This window comes from Canis lupus, chromosome 20, assembly GCF_048164855.1.
Source record: "Canis lupus baileyi chromosome 20, mCanLup2.hap1, whole genome shotgun sequence".
Lineage (NCBI taxonomy): Eukaryota > Metazoa > Chordata > Mammalia > Carnivora > Canidae > Canis > Canis lupus.
Window position 1 is genome coordinate 2,731,372 of NC_132857.1, and position 17,207 is coordinate 2,748,578.

Here is a 17,207-nt window from a genome sequence, read left to right on the forward strand (position 1 = left end):
CTGCTCTGAGACTTCTGTTCTCAGATTAGTTAAGGAAAAGTTATGATTTTATAGATTCAGCTTTTTCTTGAATTTATACTGGGAGTAATGGTCTTTATATTCTTGTGTATCTTAAACCGAAGCTGAAAATGTCTGTGTTACAGATACATTTCCCTAGTACGTAATTTGTTACCTCACTTTTTATGGTATCTTTTATTTACAGAATTTTTATTTTAATGTACTCAAAATTATTAATATTTCCTTTATGGACTGTGCTTCTGAAGTTAGATCTTTTGTACTCCATAGTTCATAAATATGCTTTTTTCTTGAATGGAAAAAAAATGAGGCCTTTAGGGAGAATATCCTCAAGTTTCTGCCCATACTTTTCAGATCATGCCTCATTTTCTCTTCACCTCCCTCTTCCTCTCATTATGGCAGATTACGTCATCTAAATTTTTCCTTGCTCCATCAATCATATTCCTTTCTCCTTAATCTTCAGTTTCTCTTTTTCAGTTATTGTTTTTATTTTCTTTGGATTTATTTCCAAAAGTTGAATTCCTGGATCATATGGTAATTCTATTTTTTTAATTTATTTGAGGATCCTCCATACTGTTTTCCCTTGTGGTTGTACCAGTTTACATTCCCACCAACAGTTCCCATGAGGATTCCCTTTTCTCCACATGGCATCACTTGTTAGCTCTTGTCTCTTTGATGATGGATATTAGTGCTTGCTTTAGCAGCACATATACTAAAATTGATGATGGATATTATAACAGATATGAAGTGATATTGCATTGTGGCTTAAAATTGCATTTCTCTAGTGATGTTAAGCATCTTTTCATTTACCTATTGGCCTTTTATATATCTTCTTTGGAGAAATATCTATTCAGATCCTTTGACCATCTTTAAATTGGGTTATTATCATTTTTTGATGTTGAATTGTATAGGCTTTTTGTATATTTTTGGATATTAAACCCTTATTAGATATTTGGTTCACAAATGTTTTTTTCCTATTCCACAAGCTATCTTTTCACTTGGTTGATGGTTTCTTCTGCTGTGCAGAGGCTTTTTACTTTTATGGAGTCCCACTCATTTATTTCTGCTTCTGTTGCTTATGCTTTAGGTGTCATGTCCAAAATTCCATTACCAGGACCTATGTCAAGGAGCTTTATTCCTATATATTCTTTTGAGAGTTCCATGGTTTTTTACATTAAAGTCTTTAGTCCATTTTAAGTTAAATTTTGTGAGTGATGTAAAATAATGGATGTTTCATTCATTTTTAAAAACATTTATTTATTTGAGAGAGAGAGTAGGGGAAGGGGCAGAGGAAAAGAATATCCAAGCAGACTCCCACTGAGTATGGAGCCCACTGTGGGGCTCGATCTCACAAGCCATGAGATCAGGAGCTGAGCCAAATCCAAGAGTCAGATGCTTCATTGACTGAGCTATCCAGGCACCCCAAGTTTCATTCTTTTACATGTGAATATCCGATTATCCCAGAACTAACTAACTAACTAACTAACTAACTAACTAACTAACTAACTATTTATTTATTTATTTATTTATTTATTTATTTATTTTTATTTTTATTTTTAAGATGTTAAAGGTCTCTCCTGAAATCTAGACCCATACGTTCAACTCTTTTCCAAAAACAATGTGGTTAGAACTGAACTCATCATCCTTGACTAAAATCCCTCCTCTTTATACTCCAAACAGTTTAGTGGTCCATAATTTACTGGTTTTCATCTGAAATTCCTGTCTTTCATCATCTCAATTCTAAATTGCATCTAATTCCATTACTAGGGCTAGGTAATTTTATTTAATAAATAGCCCTTTACCCTATTTAATAATTTTCTTTGGAATCCAGATGCTTTACTCTAGTCATCTGTTTCTATTTTGACCTAGAACTTCTTTATTATTTCATTTTCCTAGAATATTAAAATGACCTTTATGCAACTTGTTTTCCTTTATAAGTTGCCACCTTTTAGTACATTCTCTACTTTGACAGCCAGTAAACTTTCTAAAAAATAAAATGTAATCAATATACAATAGGTATATTTAATGTGGCTTCTTTGTGCTCTGAGAATTAAGTTTAGTGTCTGTACCTGACTTTTTAAAATATATTTGTTGTATGTAAAAATTTAAATCTATTCTTGTGCATGATCTCCAAACAAAAAAATTTTTATTTTTTTATTTTATTTTATTTTTTTTTTAATTTTTAAATAGACACAGAAAGGGAACTATGGTACTTAATCATAGGTAGATGCTGTATTTACCACCTAGAAAATGCAGTGGTCTTCTAGAGTTTTTCTAGTAATATAACTGATTCATTCTGAGGAATGTACCTTGTTAATAGTTGTCAAATATGAAAATTTTCCTCAAATGCAACAAAAGTAGAATGAAAATGAACAGAATCATAACAGGTTGTCATATGATCCATGTCTTATGTATTTGGCTTCATTCTCTGTGAATTTGAAGTTTTCAGTTTTAAATGATGAAATATGCCTAAAATGGCACCATGTTAGTGTTTGTAGGCATCTTCAATCCTTTCCAGTTGCCCAAAAGTGAACACTCACGTACACACAGAGTTGACATTTATTTTACTTATTTTTCACTGTAGTGTGTTGAGCTGTTGTTTTGCTAGGATTTAAGGATTTATCCATATTGTCTTATTCAGGTCTCTTTTTCAACTTTTAAGGTAACCAATCAAAATTAGGGGTTGGGTTTTTGGTAAAGAAGTATAGGGAAGTTAACAAAGTCCTTGTATCCAAGTCCCATATGCATGACAGTCTTTCATAGATGTTACCCCACTAATGCTAATGAATTTGTCATAGGTTCTTGATGGAATACAGTTCCATGAATATGTGTCTGTCCTCATCAGAAAAAAACTTGCAAAAAAATGGAAAACATTATTTTAATGCAGAATATAATTTTCAAAATGATGGATTTGGTCTAATTGATAGCACAATGGCCCTTTGCCCCAGGCCTTTATTCCTGGTTGTGTCCTGAGAAGCCAATGTGTATTTATCTGCAATTTTATTATAATACTTCCCAAAAATTCAAGATGCTTTCTGGATTTAATTTTTGTGAGATGATCTTTAGAAAGCAGAGCTGAATAACAAAGCTCCTTTGTTAAAACAACAAAGACTACGGCTGTGGATTAGTGAAATTGGAGACCAAATCATTATTTCAAACCGAATTTGATTGTCACTATCTCTTTAAACAACATTGAGCAGACATTTAAAGATTTATTATACATTTTAATTCAGGTGGTAACTTGATTTAAGACAACATTGATTTTTTTTTTCTAATTCGTTCTTGGTCATATATATCAGGCTAAATATTAAAATGAATTTGAAACTATTTGAGGTTGTCTGCATAGGGTATTAAATTCCTGGAGGAGCTTTCTTTCCCCCATGCTGATTTTCATCATTTTACGTTACTTTCATTCCCCACCCCCCTTGAGCTTTAGCTTTCTAGAATTATTATTTATTCTTTTCACCATACACCCTGATCATTAACCAATTAAAACTTTGTCAGGCAGAGAAGCAAGAGACTCTATGGATAATGATGAGGTTGGAAACTCTTGTACAACTTGTTGGCTCATATTGGAAGAGGAGTATCATGTCAAATTATCCTTACGTGCTCATGAATAATGTTCTAATAAGGATGGATGGAGAGATGAGCTTAACGGGTAGTTCTAATGGAAGAAATAATAATAATATCCACCTTGGTAAAACATGCTCATGCCTTGACAAGATGCTGTCTGCTCTTGCTGCTAAATTAGATGCATCTTAAGTTAGCAGATCCTATTGTTATCTACTGTTTTACAGAATAAACTAGAAGAGAAAGTATACACCTTTCAGGATTTATTTTTTAATAAATTTATTTTTATTGGTGTTCAATTTGTCAACATACAGAATAACACCCAGTGCTCACCCCGTCAAGTGCCCACCTCAGTGCCCACCACCCAGTCACTCCCACCCCCCACCCACTTCCCCTTCCCCCACCCCTAGTTCGTTTAGAAGTCCCTCACATGACCATAAAATAATTGCATAGAGAATACCCATTTAACTTAGAGTGTATGGCATATTAACTGGGTGGATTAACCTTGAAAATAAGAGTGAGATAGGCAGGAAGGAATTTGCAGTTTCTACCTGTCTTTAATTCTTAGCTTTATACTGAGCTCTGAAGTAACTAAGATGTTTGCTGTTGCTATTTCCTAAATGCAGGATTTCAGCGTGGGATATAGGCCTTTAGTGTGAAGATACATTAAGCCAGGAATCATCATCAGTGACATTTAGACACGAAAATTTGGAAGATTAAACAACTGAAAGTTGATCATGGAAATCAAAGAGGAAGGAGCATCAGAAGAAGGCCAGCACTTTCTTCCCACACCCCAGGCAAATGATACTGGGGACTTCCAGTTCACAAGTAAGTATGTGTTCCTCTCTCTGTAACTCTCTGAAAATGCAAATTAGGTCGAGTAAACACACATGTATGTGTAATCACAGAAACAAAGGGCATGAAATTAACTTTGGTTTGCACTATCTATTTTGTTATAGTGAGTTTACGGTGTGCTTCTCACCTTTTATCTTGAGTGAGATAGACGGTAGTCTATGAAGTGGTTAAATATCAAATAGATTCAAAGTTCTTAAATATGTAATAAGACACTAATACTTTTTAGGTACACCTTCTATTTAGCATTTATATAATCTCATGTGGAATTATCTTTTTGAACATGGAAATGTTCTCTTTAAAATCAAAAGCATGTAAGGTGAAAGCACTAGGGCACAACAGCTACCATAGACCTGTAAATTGCCACTTCTATACGTGAGAGCACCGAGTCACATGAATAGAGCAAGCACGGAGAGCTGCCGAGATTTGCGTTCGGGCATTAGAATTGGTTTTTATGGGGGACATCTGGGTGGCTCAGTGACTTAAAGGTCTGCTTTCCGCTCAGGTCATGATCACCGGCCCTGGATCCGCGTCTCCCTCTTCTGTGTCACTTCCTCTCTCTGTGTCTCTCATGAATAGATAAACGGAATCTTCAAAAAAAAAAAAAAAAAAAAAAACCCTCTCAAGTTTAGGTCTTATTGTTTAGTGTGAATTGTGTCTTTTCTTTCCAGAAGATTCCTGTTGGCAATTTTTTTTTCTTCTTTTTCTTTTTTCTTCTTTTTCTTTTTTTTCTTTTTTTTTTCTTCTGGCAATTTTTTTTAATACTGTCAGACGTAATGCCAAACTTTTCCTCTAATTTACATTATAAAAATAATCTTTAGAAAACAGTATTAGTTGGATGAGTTTTCTAAGAAATTTGGTTGTCAAAGCTTACAGAAGTTGTTAATAACTTAAAAAAAATCTACACTTTTTGAAATGAACAGAGATCTACCTAATGATTATCACTCTCATCTCTCCTGGGAAGTCTAAAATTTTTAACCATGGTAATGTTAAATGTCAGCAGGAGAAAAAAATAAATGGTTACCATGCAAAAAATGTTCACCCTGTAAATAGATGATTTTATGCAACGAGGTGCTTCTAACAACAAGGTAGTAGTAAATTTAAATTGAATAAAGTAAATGTACCAGTAGAAATAAACCAGAGAATGATTTTGGTCACTTCTAACGTTTATCATCAAATGGCTTACTTTCACATTAATTTTAGTTTTGCTTCTTTGGCCACCCATGAATTATAATAAGTGGCATCCAGGTCCTAGTGCACTTTTGTTTGGGAAGCCCCCGAGCTCTGGTATCCGTGGTATCACGTTGCTCCGCGTTATCACTTGCCACAGCCTAACCTTGCCACCTTCTAACTACCACATGTTCCCATGTCCTTACCTTTGGTCTCAGACCTGCCCTCCACTCCAACTCATTTAGCCACGTTATTAGATTTCTTAAAAACCAAGAAAAAAACATATAGAAAGAAGAATTATCAGAATTATCAGAAGAATTTTGTGAGTTATCAACAACTTGACGGAATAACCACCACCATAATGTCCTTCATCACCTTACTAGACATGGCTCTTTAATTAATAATTTACTATTTACAACAGGCTGCAGTGGTTTGAGAGAAAAATCTATATAAGAGAGTACTTTTGTGAGGTCCTCTTTTTTTTAGGATTTTGCCTCTGTCTACATGCATCTAAAAGAAACTAACAATTGAAAAATATGTCTTAAATTTGTCAAAGCTGAAAAAAAAAAAAACAATTCTTTTCGGTTTCTTTATAGCCAGAGAGTTAAATAGATCTGTCAAAACTTTAGTCACAGTTAGTTCTGCTACAAATATTATGTCCTCCCTTCTTTTCGGTTTCTTTATAGCCAGAGAGTTAAATAGATCCGTCAAAACTTTAGTCACAGTTCTGCTACAAATATTATGTCCTCTGCTACAAATATTATGTCCCACCTGCTTATAAGTCTGGACAATTAACCGAGTGAATTCTTTATGCCAAATAATATATTTATGCGTTCTGGTCAGGGTGAAACATAGCAGTATGTGTTGACATATTTTTGGTACTGAGTTACATATCCTTAATCTGAAATCTTACTCATTATTTATAGGTATTCAGAAGACTCCAAATGAACCACAGTTGGAATTCATCCTCGGTAAGGAATTCCATCTTATTTGTACTGATAAATATAGTAGTAATTTGGATACATAGTTTGCATCTTAGGTGGCTTATATCCTTATATCATTGCTTCTATCGTTGTATAATTTAAAAACTTTTATGAATATTGTTCTATAAGAAACTTTCATTCATTAGGGTATAACTTTGAGCTCAGTGGCAGGATGTGTAAAATAGAGGAGATTAAGGGTACACTTATTATGATGAGCACTGAGAAATGATATAACATTGTTGAGTCATTATATTGCGTACTGTAAATACTACAGCCCTGTGTTCATTATACTTCAGTTTGAAAAAAACAAAACAAAACTGAGAGAAAAAAAAAATCATTCTATGTGGTGTTACTTTCCCCAATTTGTAAGTAAAGACTCTGAGCCCTCAACCAGCAGCTGACTGCAAACCTGGTGCCCAGGACCTGACCCAGTGCCTGGGCTCCGCGGCTAATGGGCATTTCTCGACATCCCCGTGCCGTCTGCTCCTTGAGCTGAGCCCTGGACTCGTGTAGGTTTTCCTTTTTGCCACTTAAAAAGTTTCCAGCTTCTTTTCAACGTCACACACTCAAAAATCCCCTTTCTCTTCCATCTTGATTTTCAGGACAGATCCTTAGTATTTGAGAATTTAGCTATAATTCTAAACTTTGACTTGCTTAAGGAACTTTAAAGATCCGTTGCGTGTAGAGATTTATAGCTTTGTCCGAGGCTGAACGAAAACGTGTGCTCTGGGGCTAATTACTGCTGAGCTAGTGAGTGGCACCTGCTTTGTGTCTGAATTTGGTGTGACTGCAACATGTCATTAGGAAATTAGCTGCAAGATGGTATGGAAAGAGGGCAAAAATAAGGTTCCTGTGAACCATTTAGAGACTTTTTTTTTCTTCTTAGTGTTCTAAAATGTTTTGAAAGCTCACCAATATCTTCACATTTTACTTGCAATGAGGTTTCATAGAATCATATATATAGGTATTCAATTTCATATACAGAGACCAGATACTTAAGTCTTTAAATATTGATATACATGTTTTATAAAGTTATGGGCAGGGGTAGCCTGAGTGGCCCAGTGGTTTAGCGCCGCTTTCAGCCCAGGGTGTGACCCCGGGGTCCTGGGATCGAGTCCCATTCGGGCTCCCTGCGTGGAGCCTGCTGCTCCCTCTGCCTGTGTCTCTGCCTTTCTCTCTCTCTCTCTCTCTCTCTCTGTCTCTCATGAATAAATAAATAAAATATTTTTTAAAAAGTTATGGGCAAATTGAAATATATACATTTACTACCTATAGTAGTTTTCAGTGGTTTGAAGTTTCAATTATACCATAAATATACATTTCCATTTTATAACAAAATAGATGACAAATTTATAGTCTTTGCTCAAAATATTACATTTTGAAGTGTAACTTACTGAGATAATAACTATATATACTTTTTTGTTTTGTTGGTTTCTTCTAAGAGTTTATTTTTAGAGCAGTTTTAGGTTCCCAGCAAAACTGAACAGAAAGTACAGAGATTTCCCATATACCCTCTGGCCCCATAAATGCATAGCTTCCCCATTTTCTGTATCCCCTGTCAGACTGGTACATTTGTTACAGTTAATGATGACATATCGTCGCTCTAAGTCCATAGTTTACATTTGGGTTCATTCTTGGTGTTGTGCATTATATGGATTTGGGTAATGTATAATGACATATATTCATCATTAAAGTATCATGCAGAGTATCTTCATTGTCCTAAAAATCCTGTGTGCTTGGCCTATTCATTCCTCTCTCTCCTAATCCTTGGGAACTACTGATACTATTTTACGGTCTCCCTAGTTTTGTCTTTTCCAGAATGCCATATAGTTAGAATCATACAATATGTAACTCTCTGAGATTCGTTTATTTCAGTTACATGCATTTAAGTTTCCTCTATGTCTTTTCATGGCTTGATAGCTCTGTTTTTTTTTTAGCATTGATTAATATTCCAGTGTTTGGATATAGCAGAGTTTATTTGTCCACTCACCTCCTAAAGGATATCTTGGTTACTTCCAAATTTGGGCAATTATGGATAAAGCTGTGTGCAAGTTTTTGCATAGACATACATTTTCAACATCTTTAGGTAAATACCAGGGAGCACATTGTTATATGGTAAGAGTATTCTTAGTTTTGGTAAGAAATTGCTAAACTGTCTTACACCATTATTGTGTGTTCCCACCAGCAATGCATGAGAGTTCTTGTTATTTTACATCCCCATCAGCACTTAGTGTTGTCAATGTTCTAGATTTGGGTATAATTCATTTTTAAACATTTTATTTTTGTTACAAGTATAGCTAAAAGGTGCTGTAAGTTAAGGATCCAAGATTTTTTTATTTGCCCAGGTATTGAGAAACAGAAATGTGAAAACTCAAGCAACTTCTGTGTTAACACCAAAAAAGCTGTACTTTTTTTTTTTTTTTTTCTAGAGAGTTCTCAGATGGTAGCAGATACAGAAAGAACTTGTTTCAGAAAGGGAGTGAGTAGCAAAAGAAGCCTTGGTGCCTCTTGACTCACTGTAACTTGCTACTTGAGCCTTTATCTATTCATCTTTCACTTTTAAGAGAATTTTTTTTTTTTACTTTTTTTACTAGGATTTCAAAGAATGAATACTTGTTGGAGTAACTTGATCTATTTCAAAACACAGATAAGGCCTTATTTGCATCCTGGAGAACAAGGTAAAATGTGAAGGAGGCAGAGACAATTGGAGGAAAGGCTGTTAGTCGAACATGGAGGCCAACTTTCAAGAGACAGGGTGCCTGGGCCAAATACGTATCTTCTTTTTCAGATAAAATTATCCATCTTGTTCAAAGACCTAGCTACATTTTTTGTTTTGAAAGCCCAGTCAAATTCAGTAGCAGTGCTGTTGTCACTTACATTTCTGGCTTTGAATCATAGATCTAAGAGACGAGCAGCTGTGAGAATTTATTCATAATAATATCCCTCCCATAAAAAAACACATCAATTTTCTTTTCTCATATTTATTCAAAAAAACCACCAGAATTCTTAACAACAGATAATTTTATCTTATCATGTGGCAAAAAAATGCCTTACAAGTAAACAAAGTTATTTAGATTCTCTGGAAATCGTGCTGTTGATCCTGGAAGATATATTCCCCAAACTGTTTGTTATGCTTCTGAGAACTTTAAAATCCTCAATTGTCGTATTTCTTGAGGAAAAAAAAAAAAAAAAAACCTTTTTAAGACTTCTTTTTCAAGAACATTACAATTAAATCTATGTAGGTTCCACCATTATATTTCTGGTACTTTTTTGAGTTTTCTTAATCCCACAAATTATTTAAGACCTCACCTGCTATCTAGTTAACTTCATAACTAATAAATGAGAGAATACTAGTTTCCTAAATATTTTATCATTATTATAAAAGCATATTTATTTAATCAAAAATGCAAAGCATCTTAATATAAAAAAATATTCGAAAAAAGAATGAAACAAAGTAGGAGGCTTCTTTTCCACCTAAGTTTTCAACTAAATTTTTGATATTTGATTCCTGATTCTTTGCCTAAATATTCAAATAAATTGAGAATTTCAATGGACTTGCTTTTAAAGAGATACCCTAATTTTCTCATATTGCTTTGTATAAGTTACTTTCCATTGAGGATTTGCTTCTATCTTGTTGTATGTCATTGTGAAATCACTCTATCTGAAGTGATGGCTGAAGTTGCTCTGCTACACCCTTATTCGAGTAACTGAGGTAGGAGATAGTCAGTTGAGCAAGCTAATTGGTTAAAAATGTCTTGATAGGACAAGTTCAGCATTTATCTGAATAACAAGTGAGTATCTCAGGTCCATTGTCAGCCATATTTCTAGCAGTTTACTGAATTTAAATTATGTAACTCACTCTTACATCTGCAACTCTGTTTTCACATTTTTCCTTTGTTTCATTTAAATGTGTTGCTACCCTTTTTATGTATGAGATATAATACATATATTATTTTTATGTATTTACCCTTTTTTATGAGATATAATTGAAAACCCAAGAGAACACAGATTTTTCTTACAGTTTAATAAAATTATTTCTGTTTTAACAAACTCAGCATTTAAGAAGAGAAATCATGGGACACCTGGGTGGCTCGATCGATTAAGCATCTAACTCTTGATTTCAGCTCAGGTCATGATCTCAGGGTCCAGGGATAGAACGCTGCTTAGGGGCTCTTGCTCAGTGGAGAATCCGCTTGTCTTCCTCTCTGCCCCTCCCACTTCTCTCTCTCTCTCTCTCTCAAATAAATAAATAAATCTTTAAAAAAAAGAAGAGAGGTCATTTCCTAAAGCTGGGTGCATTTCTTTTGACGCTATTGAGGAAAATATATAGAGAAAACTAATCTTGGCAAAGATAGAACTTTCTATAGACTATTTAAGTTTATCCTCTCAATTATGCTTATAATATTTACTTTTATATATATCCATTTATTTTTTTTATTTTTTTAAATAATAAATTTATTTTTTATTGGTGTTCAATTTGCCAACATACAGAATAACACCCAGTGCTTATCCATTTACTAACTCCAAAGTCAACAGAATCCTTATGAGTATGTTTTCACATTTTATGTGGATACTACATATCATATATCCAAATCCAAATAGGCATTAATGTATATTAAGACAGAAAGGAGAGACGACATGTGTGACGTGTGTGTGTGTGTCCGTGCGCGTGTTGTCCTTGTGTTCTTTCTCTGACGCTGTGAGGTTATATTCTTAAAGTAATTTTTACCTTGATGGCTGATACCTAATGGAAGCCAATGACCAGATAGAGGGTACATTGAAAGACATATTTCAGGCATGTCAGAAGCCTCCGTGTCAATTATGACAGGAAAGTAAAGACATGGATGCTGGAGCGAAATCTCTAACAATTTGAATCATTCTTTCATACAAATTATATTGGGAGCATAGAAAACTTGTAAGTAAATAATTTCAGGTGGTGTTAAGTTCTACGTAGGTAGTAAACAGAACAACCATATAGAACCTGCTTAGGGAACAGGTAATTGACTTGGGGGGACGGAGGGTATTTGAGATATAGAGGTCAACGAAGGCCTCGGTGTATCCAAAGGGCCTTAGGATGTGGATACTTAATTTGCAGCGTCCATACCAAACATAAGACTCAGGTGACTTTCTAAGCAGGAGGGCCTAGTTATAGTAAATATTTAGGTAGCAGGGAATAGGGTCATAAGAATGGGACTCCTGGAGTTCAAAGGTAATGAGTTGGGCTGCTGGTTTGATCAGGGTTGAAACCAAGTTAGGAGTGTATCTGGTCTTGTAGTAAAAAAAAGCTTCAGAGGCAATGGCAAACTAGTGAGGGACCGCTTGCCGGAGGGCTGGAATGCCAAGGTCAGAGCAGGACAATTGTGGGATAGAAGAGATATTGATCTAGTGAGATCCAGGCCCCAAGGCTTCTTCTAGTCTCCCTTGCTCCCTACCTGCAGGGTAATAGGATCAGGCCTGGTGCTTGGACACTGCCAAGCCTCTAGTGAGCAAGAATTAGAGAGAAGAGGGTTCAAAGCCAAGAGATTGTTAAATTCCTTGCCTTTAACCATTGCAATAATCCATATATAAATTTATGGGAAAAATTTTTCCAGAGACTTATTCCTCTTGAAAGAAAAATGTATCAACTCCTCCCCTATACATTTTATTAGTACACAAAATAAGACTAATCTGAGGCTCAATTTATTTAACAAACCCTTACTTCATTTTTCAGTTTTCTTTAAAATTGACAAGTCTATAGCAACTGCTATAATTTTCATAGTAAGATAATGAAAATTATCATAGATAAAGATCAACAATGGGTAATGGAGAAATACATCTGTTATCCCTGCGATATGGCCATATATCATCATACATTTTCAGACATAGTTAATGCTCTTTATTTCCATTTTTTTTATAAGATTTTATTTATTTATTTGACAGAAAAGAGAGAGGACACCAGCCAGGGGAGCTGCAGGCCCAGGGCAGAGGGGAAAAGCAGGCTCCTCGCTGAGCAGGGAGCCTGATGTGGGGCTCGATCCCAGGACCCAGGGGTCATGACCTGAGCCAAGAGCAGGTGCTTAACCAACTGAGCCACCCAGGCACCCCTCCTTATTTCCATTTTATTATTTCACTTCTTGATTTTTCTCCTAATACCTCAAATTCAGAATGGATGAAGGAAAGCGTAGGCCACTATATTTTATTCTCAAGAGTCAATCAGCATGTGTGGTTTAATTTTTACAGTCTTAAGTGGAATACTGTACAGCCATAAGAATCATCGGTCAGAAGGATATTTTATCAAACAATGGAATGTGGAAATTGTCAGAGCAGAATAACAAACTGCATGTATGGCATGACCCTTATTTAACTCTTTGTATGTGCAAAAGAATAAGATTGGATGAATAAGTATGAGTATCTTTAATTGTAGTTATGACAAGTGTTATATCTTCCAAAATCTCTGCAATGTGCCCGTATTAATGTCACAATCAGGTGTTGTAATTTTTAAAAATAAATAACCTGAATAAGTGGAACAAGGAAAGGGGCATAGCTGAAGGAGTAAAATTCTGCTCTTTACCTTCAATTAGCTCATTGTATAGAGAGGTCAAACTAAGACTTCTTAAATCATTTAAAGACCTTTAAAAGCCAAGCTATTTTTACAATCTCTGAGAATATAAGAGACTGTGCAAAGGATCAAAATGGTATAGGAAGGAGTAGTCAAAAAAAGCTTCCTAGGGAAGACTAACTAAAGTTAATTTTTTTTTTTAAGATTTCATTTATTTATTCATGAGAGACACACACAGAGAGAGAGGCAGAGACCCAGGCAGAGGGAGAAGCAGGCTCCCTGCAGGGAGCCCCACGTGGGACTCAATCCCGGGACCCCGGGGTCATGCCCTGGGCTAAAGGTGGTGTTAAACCGCTGAGTCACCCAGGCTGCCCAATTTTTGAAGTAAGAAAATAGGATTAAGGAGGAATCACATTCTAGACCAGGAAAGCAGCATAAGCAGACACTTGTTACTTGAAACAAGATAAAGACTTCAGATCCAGAAATCACACATGCAAGAGGCATGTGCTAAATACTTATTCATTGTCACAGCAAGCTACGTATAGAAGGGCCAGCCATTTTGTCTTCCTAGAAGAGAAAATGGAAAATGTGCTCTCAGACTTGATTCTTGATTCATCTACTTCTTGGTCTTTTAGATTAGTGATCTATCTCTCTATCTATCTATCTATCTATCTATCTATCTATCTATCTATCATCTATCTATCAGTAATTCCAAGTGTTTTATAAGAAACTAACTTCACATTCATTCTGTAAGCCATGCCAGTTCGTGCCATAAATAGGCAAATTGAAATTTACCACGTAAGGAGACTATTTTTTTCTACAGAAAAACAAATAATAGTTTTGTAGATACACAACCCACCATACACCTATTTTTGGTAAATAATGTGTAGCATCTTAGAATTCGGTAATTAAAATGCAATTTTGTCACAACATTATGTTATGGCTTAATGACAAGATGTCCTTAGAGAGGTAAATTCAGATATTAGAGTGGCTTTCAAAAAAGGAGAGCTTATCCTATTTGATTATCAAGCCTTTGTCCAGGAGGGTGTCGATTCGAAATACTTTGTTCTTCTATTGGATCATACATTAGGTTATGTGTACTAATTTTGGCTTTTGTATAAAGACATATTCTAATAGCCCGGTTAGAAAAAGCAAGCAAGCAAACAAACAAACAACAAAGAACAGAAAGTCATGTAAATTATGTGATCAGTTTTTTGTGTTCCAAATTTGAAATGTGCATTAAAATGTGCTCAGACTGACAAGCTACACAGAAACAGTCTCATCTATTTATAGGCGCAGCTTTTATAGCTTGCTAGGGCCTTCATTAACCTGCATGTCAGGTCCATTCATACTTTATGAATTGCTATAAATCAGGAATGGTTTTTTATGTTTCTCTAAAAGAAAAAAGTCTTAGGAGGCCAAACTTACCAATTCTCTCCTATGTTCACACTTCTACTTTCCTCCTGGCCTGTGTTCTATAAATGATTATAAAGCTCTGACTTCTTCAAACGTCCAGTGGGAAAATGGAGGAGTTTAGTCTATCTTCTTTAGTATTTTTCCCCAATACATGGTATGTAGCTCCAGCTAAAGGGAGTACCAAGCACAGAGGTACATTTTTGTATTTCATCTATTGATAAAAAATATTACTTCCTATAAGTTGTGATACCATCTTCAAGCACCAATAGAAGCATCCAGTAAGAATTAGATCAGGCCTATACTTGTCCTATTTTGTTGCTTCATCGTACGTAGATTGCCATTCTCTTGATTCTTACGGTGTGATGCTTCCCTTACAGAACATGACTTTCCACGGAACAGTAATTGGCAGGGTATCTTCTAAAGACAAGGCGTTATGCAGAGGGCTGGGATCACAGTAAGAGCCCAGAAGTAGCTACCATTTTTTGAGAATCTGTGATACGTGAGGTATTACGAAAGGGTGCTAACCTCTGTACAAACAGAATGCCATGTCTTCCCAACTCCACAAGATGATAACACTAAAAAAAAAAACCAAAAAAACAAAAAAACCCAAAGATGATAACACTAAAAATACACATTTATCAAGTGCTTGCTTGTTTACCATACGTTGTTCTCCACAATTTACATAAGTTAATTAATTTAATTTTCACAATTTAATTATGAGATAATTGTTCTATTATTGGCCATTTTTGTTTTATGGGAAAGGAAACAGACATGAACAGATCAAATGATGAGCCCAAGATTTGAACCCAGGAGTCTGAGTACAGAGTATGCTCTCCCATATAATCTTCATTTGAGAGATTAAAAAAAAAAAATCTAAAATTCCCAATAGTCAATTTTTCATAGATCTTACGGAAGTTTGCATACAGAAGAATCTTCCCTTTCTTTAAGCTGTCTTAAATTAGCCATCAGTTACCCAGCCATACTTTTGAGAAGATATTTTCAGAACAACCACTTACCAACAACCCAACAAAAACAATGGACAATGAATAGGAGTACGTTTGCATTTCAGGCTCAACTCTGGGTCTACTTGAGTGGGGAGGCAATATATTTCCCTGGTTAAGAAATGGGGTGAAAAGCCAACTGCGAACATTTGATTACTGCCTAGCCCCTTGACCTAAGGAAAATCGCACAGTGTCTCTGAATCTGCTTTCTTCTCTGTGAAATGGGAAGGGTATCAGTATCTACCTTACCTTTCCTTCTGGCCTGTGTTCTATAAATGATTATAAAGTTCTGACTTTTTCAAACGTCCAGTGGGAAAATGGAAGAGTTTAGGATTAGGAGTTTCTGGTTAGGATTAGGTAAGTTAATGTACATAAAGCGCCTACACTAGTGCCTGACATAAACTTCATGATTGGTCAAGCTTTATTATTTTGAATATGACCTTGGGTGAGTAGCCAACAAACACTTCCTGGAGCAGGAGGTCTTAATACCGTATTTTTGGGGAATACTTGCTATCACTTACTGAACTCCTTCTAAGTGCCAGGTATTAGGCTTCGTCCTTTTCATTTTTTATCTCTGCTTCTCCAACTGAGCCGTAAGGTGCTTGTCACTATTCACGTTTCACAGATGAATTCAGTCGCTTGCCCAAGGGGATGAGGCTAGGCGGTGGAGGAGTATAGATTTTTAACTCCAAAGGCCATGTTCTTCGTGGTTGATTGCTAAAAGCACAGGAATGGGAAAGAGGACCATAGAAGGTTATCTAAGACCCGCACTATGTTTTTGTACCGCTGAAATAATTAGACATGTATCTGAAAGATGAGAAAATGAACCAATTAGAGCTTCTTAATAGGTTTGTTGTGTGGATGGTGGTTTCTAGAGTCTAAAGATTTAATGTGGCCTGTCCTCATTGGCAGTGGTCTACATTCTAGTTCGATGCCCTTTGGGAAGTTGAGATAAGGGACATCACTCATAGAGGAGAAATATATGAGAAATAAAACTTCTCTTCCCACTTCCCGTACCGTTTAATTGAGTCATGTTGTGATAAAGTCTATCTATTCTTCTTGTCACATTTCTTTCCGAGTAATCTACTCAGGAGCTTCAATTAAAGGAGGACTTTGACCAGGTCCAACCTCATAGGCTGACACTGATCGTTCACATCGGTTCGGCAAATTATTTATTAAATTAGAGGGTTTGTTAGAACTGTTACTTTCTGCCTTCTTCATTTGTGTCGTTTATCCATGATCAACATGCCCCACCTAGTTTATTGCCCTTTCTGTGTGATTTACCTAATTGCCTTCTTCCCTCCATTGTCTAATTACTGAGAGCGGCTGGTCCCTGGAACAGGTCTACCTTGGCAGCACCTGTTGCTGCTTATGGGTAATTGGGGTAGCAGGCTACCTAGGGGCTTTGCTCACTGGGTGGTTTTGCTTTGCATAAAGACCAAAGCCATGGAGGTTGTACGGGGAGCAAGATTCCCTGATGCTGCTATCCATCCGTGTGACTGAACTGTCCCAGTCAGCTTTCTTGCGGAGCAGATGGCATCCAAGGGTATCCTAGGCCACCTGGGAACCATGCCACGGGGAAGAGAAGAGACCTAGTAGAGCTGAAGGCAGGATTAAAGGAAAGTCCCATCATAGTTCCACGGTACTAAACAGTCTTTTCCC

At 35.9% G+C, this 17,207-nt stretch overlaps 1 protein-coding gene across 8 annotated transcripts in view; it reads left to right on the top strand.

Annotated features, from left to right (window-relative positions):
* The window catches only part of INPP4B (inositol polyphosphate-4-phosphatase type II B), a 709,031-nt gene that overhangs the window by 363,940 nt on the left and 327,884 nt on the right, over positions 1–17,207 (top strand). For all 8 annotated transcript variants that reach the window (XM_072788249.1, XM_072788250.1, XM_072788263.1 and 5 more), the window contains exons 3-4: positions 4,212–4,413; positions 6,534–6,578. In XM_072788249.1, the coding sequence (XP_072644350.1) occupies positions 4,323–4,413; positions 6,534–6,578 (136 nt within the window). In that variant the 5' untranslated portion in view covers positions 4,212–4,322. The remainder of the gene's footprint in view (positions 1–4,211; positions 4,414–6,533; positions 6,579–17,207) is intronic.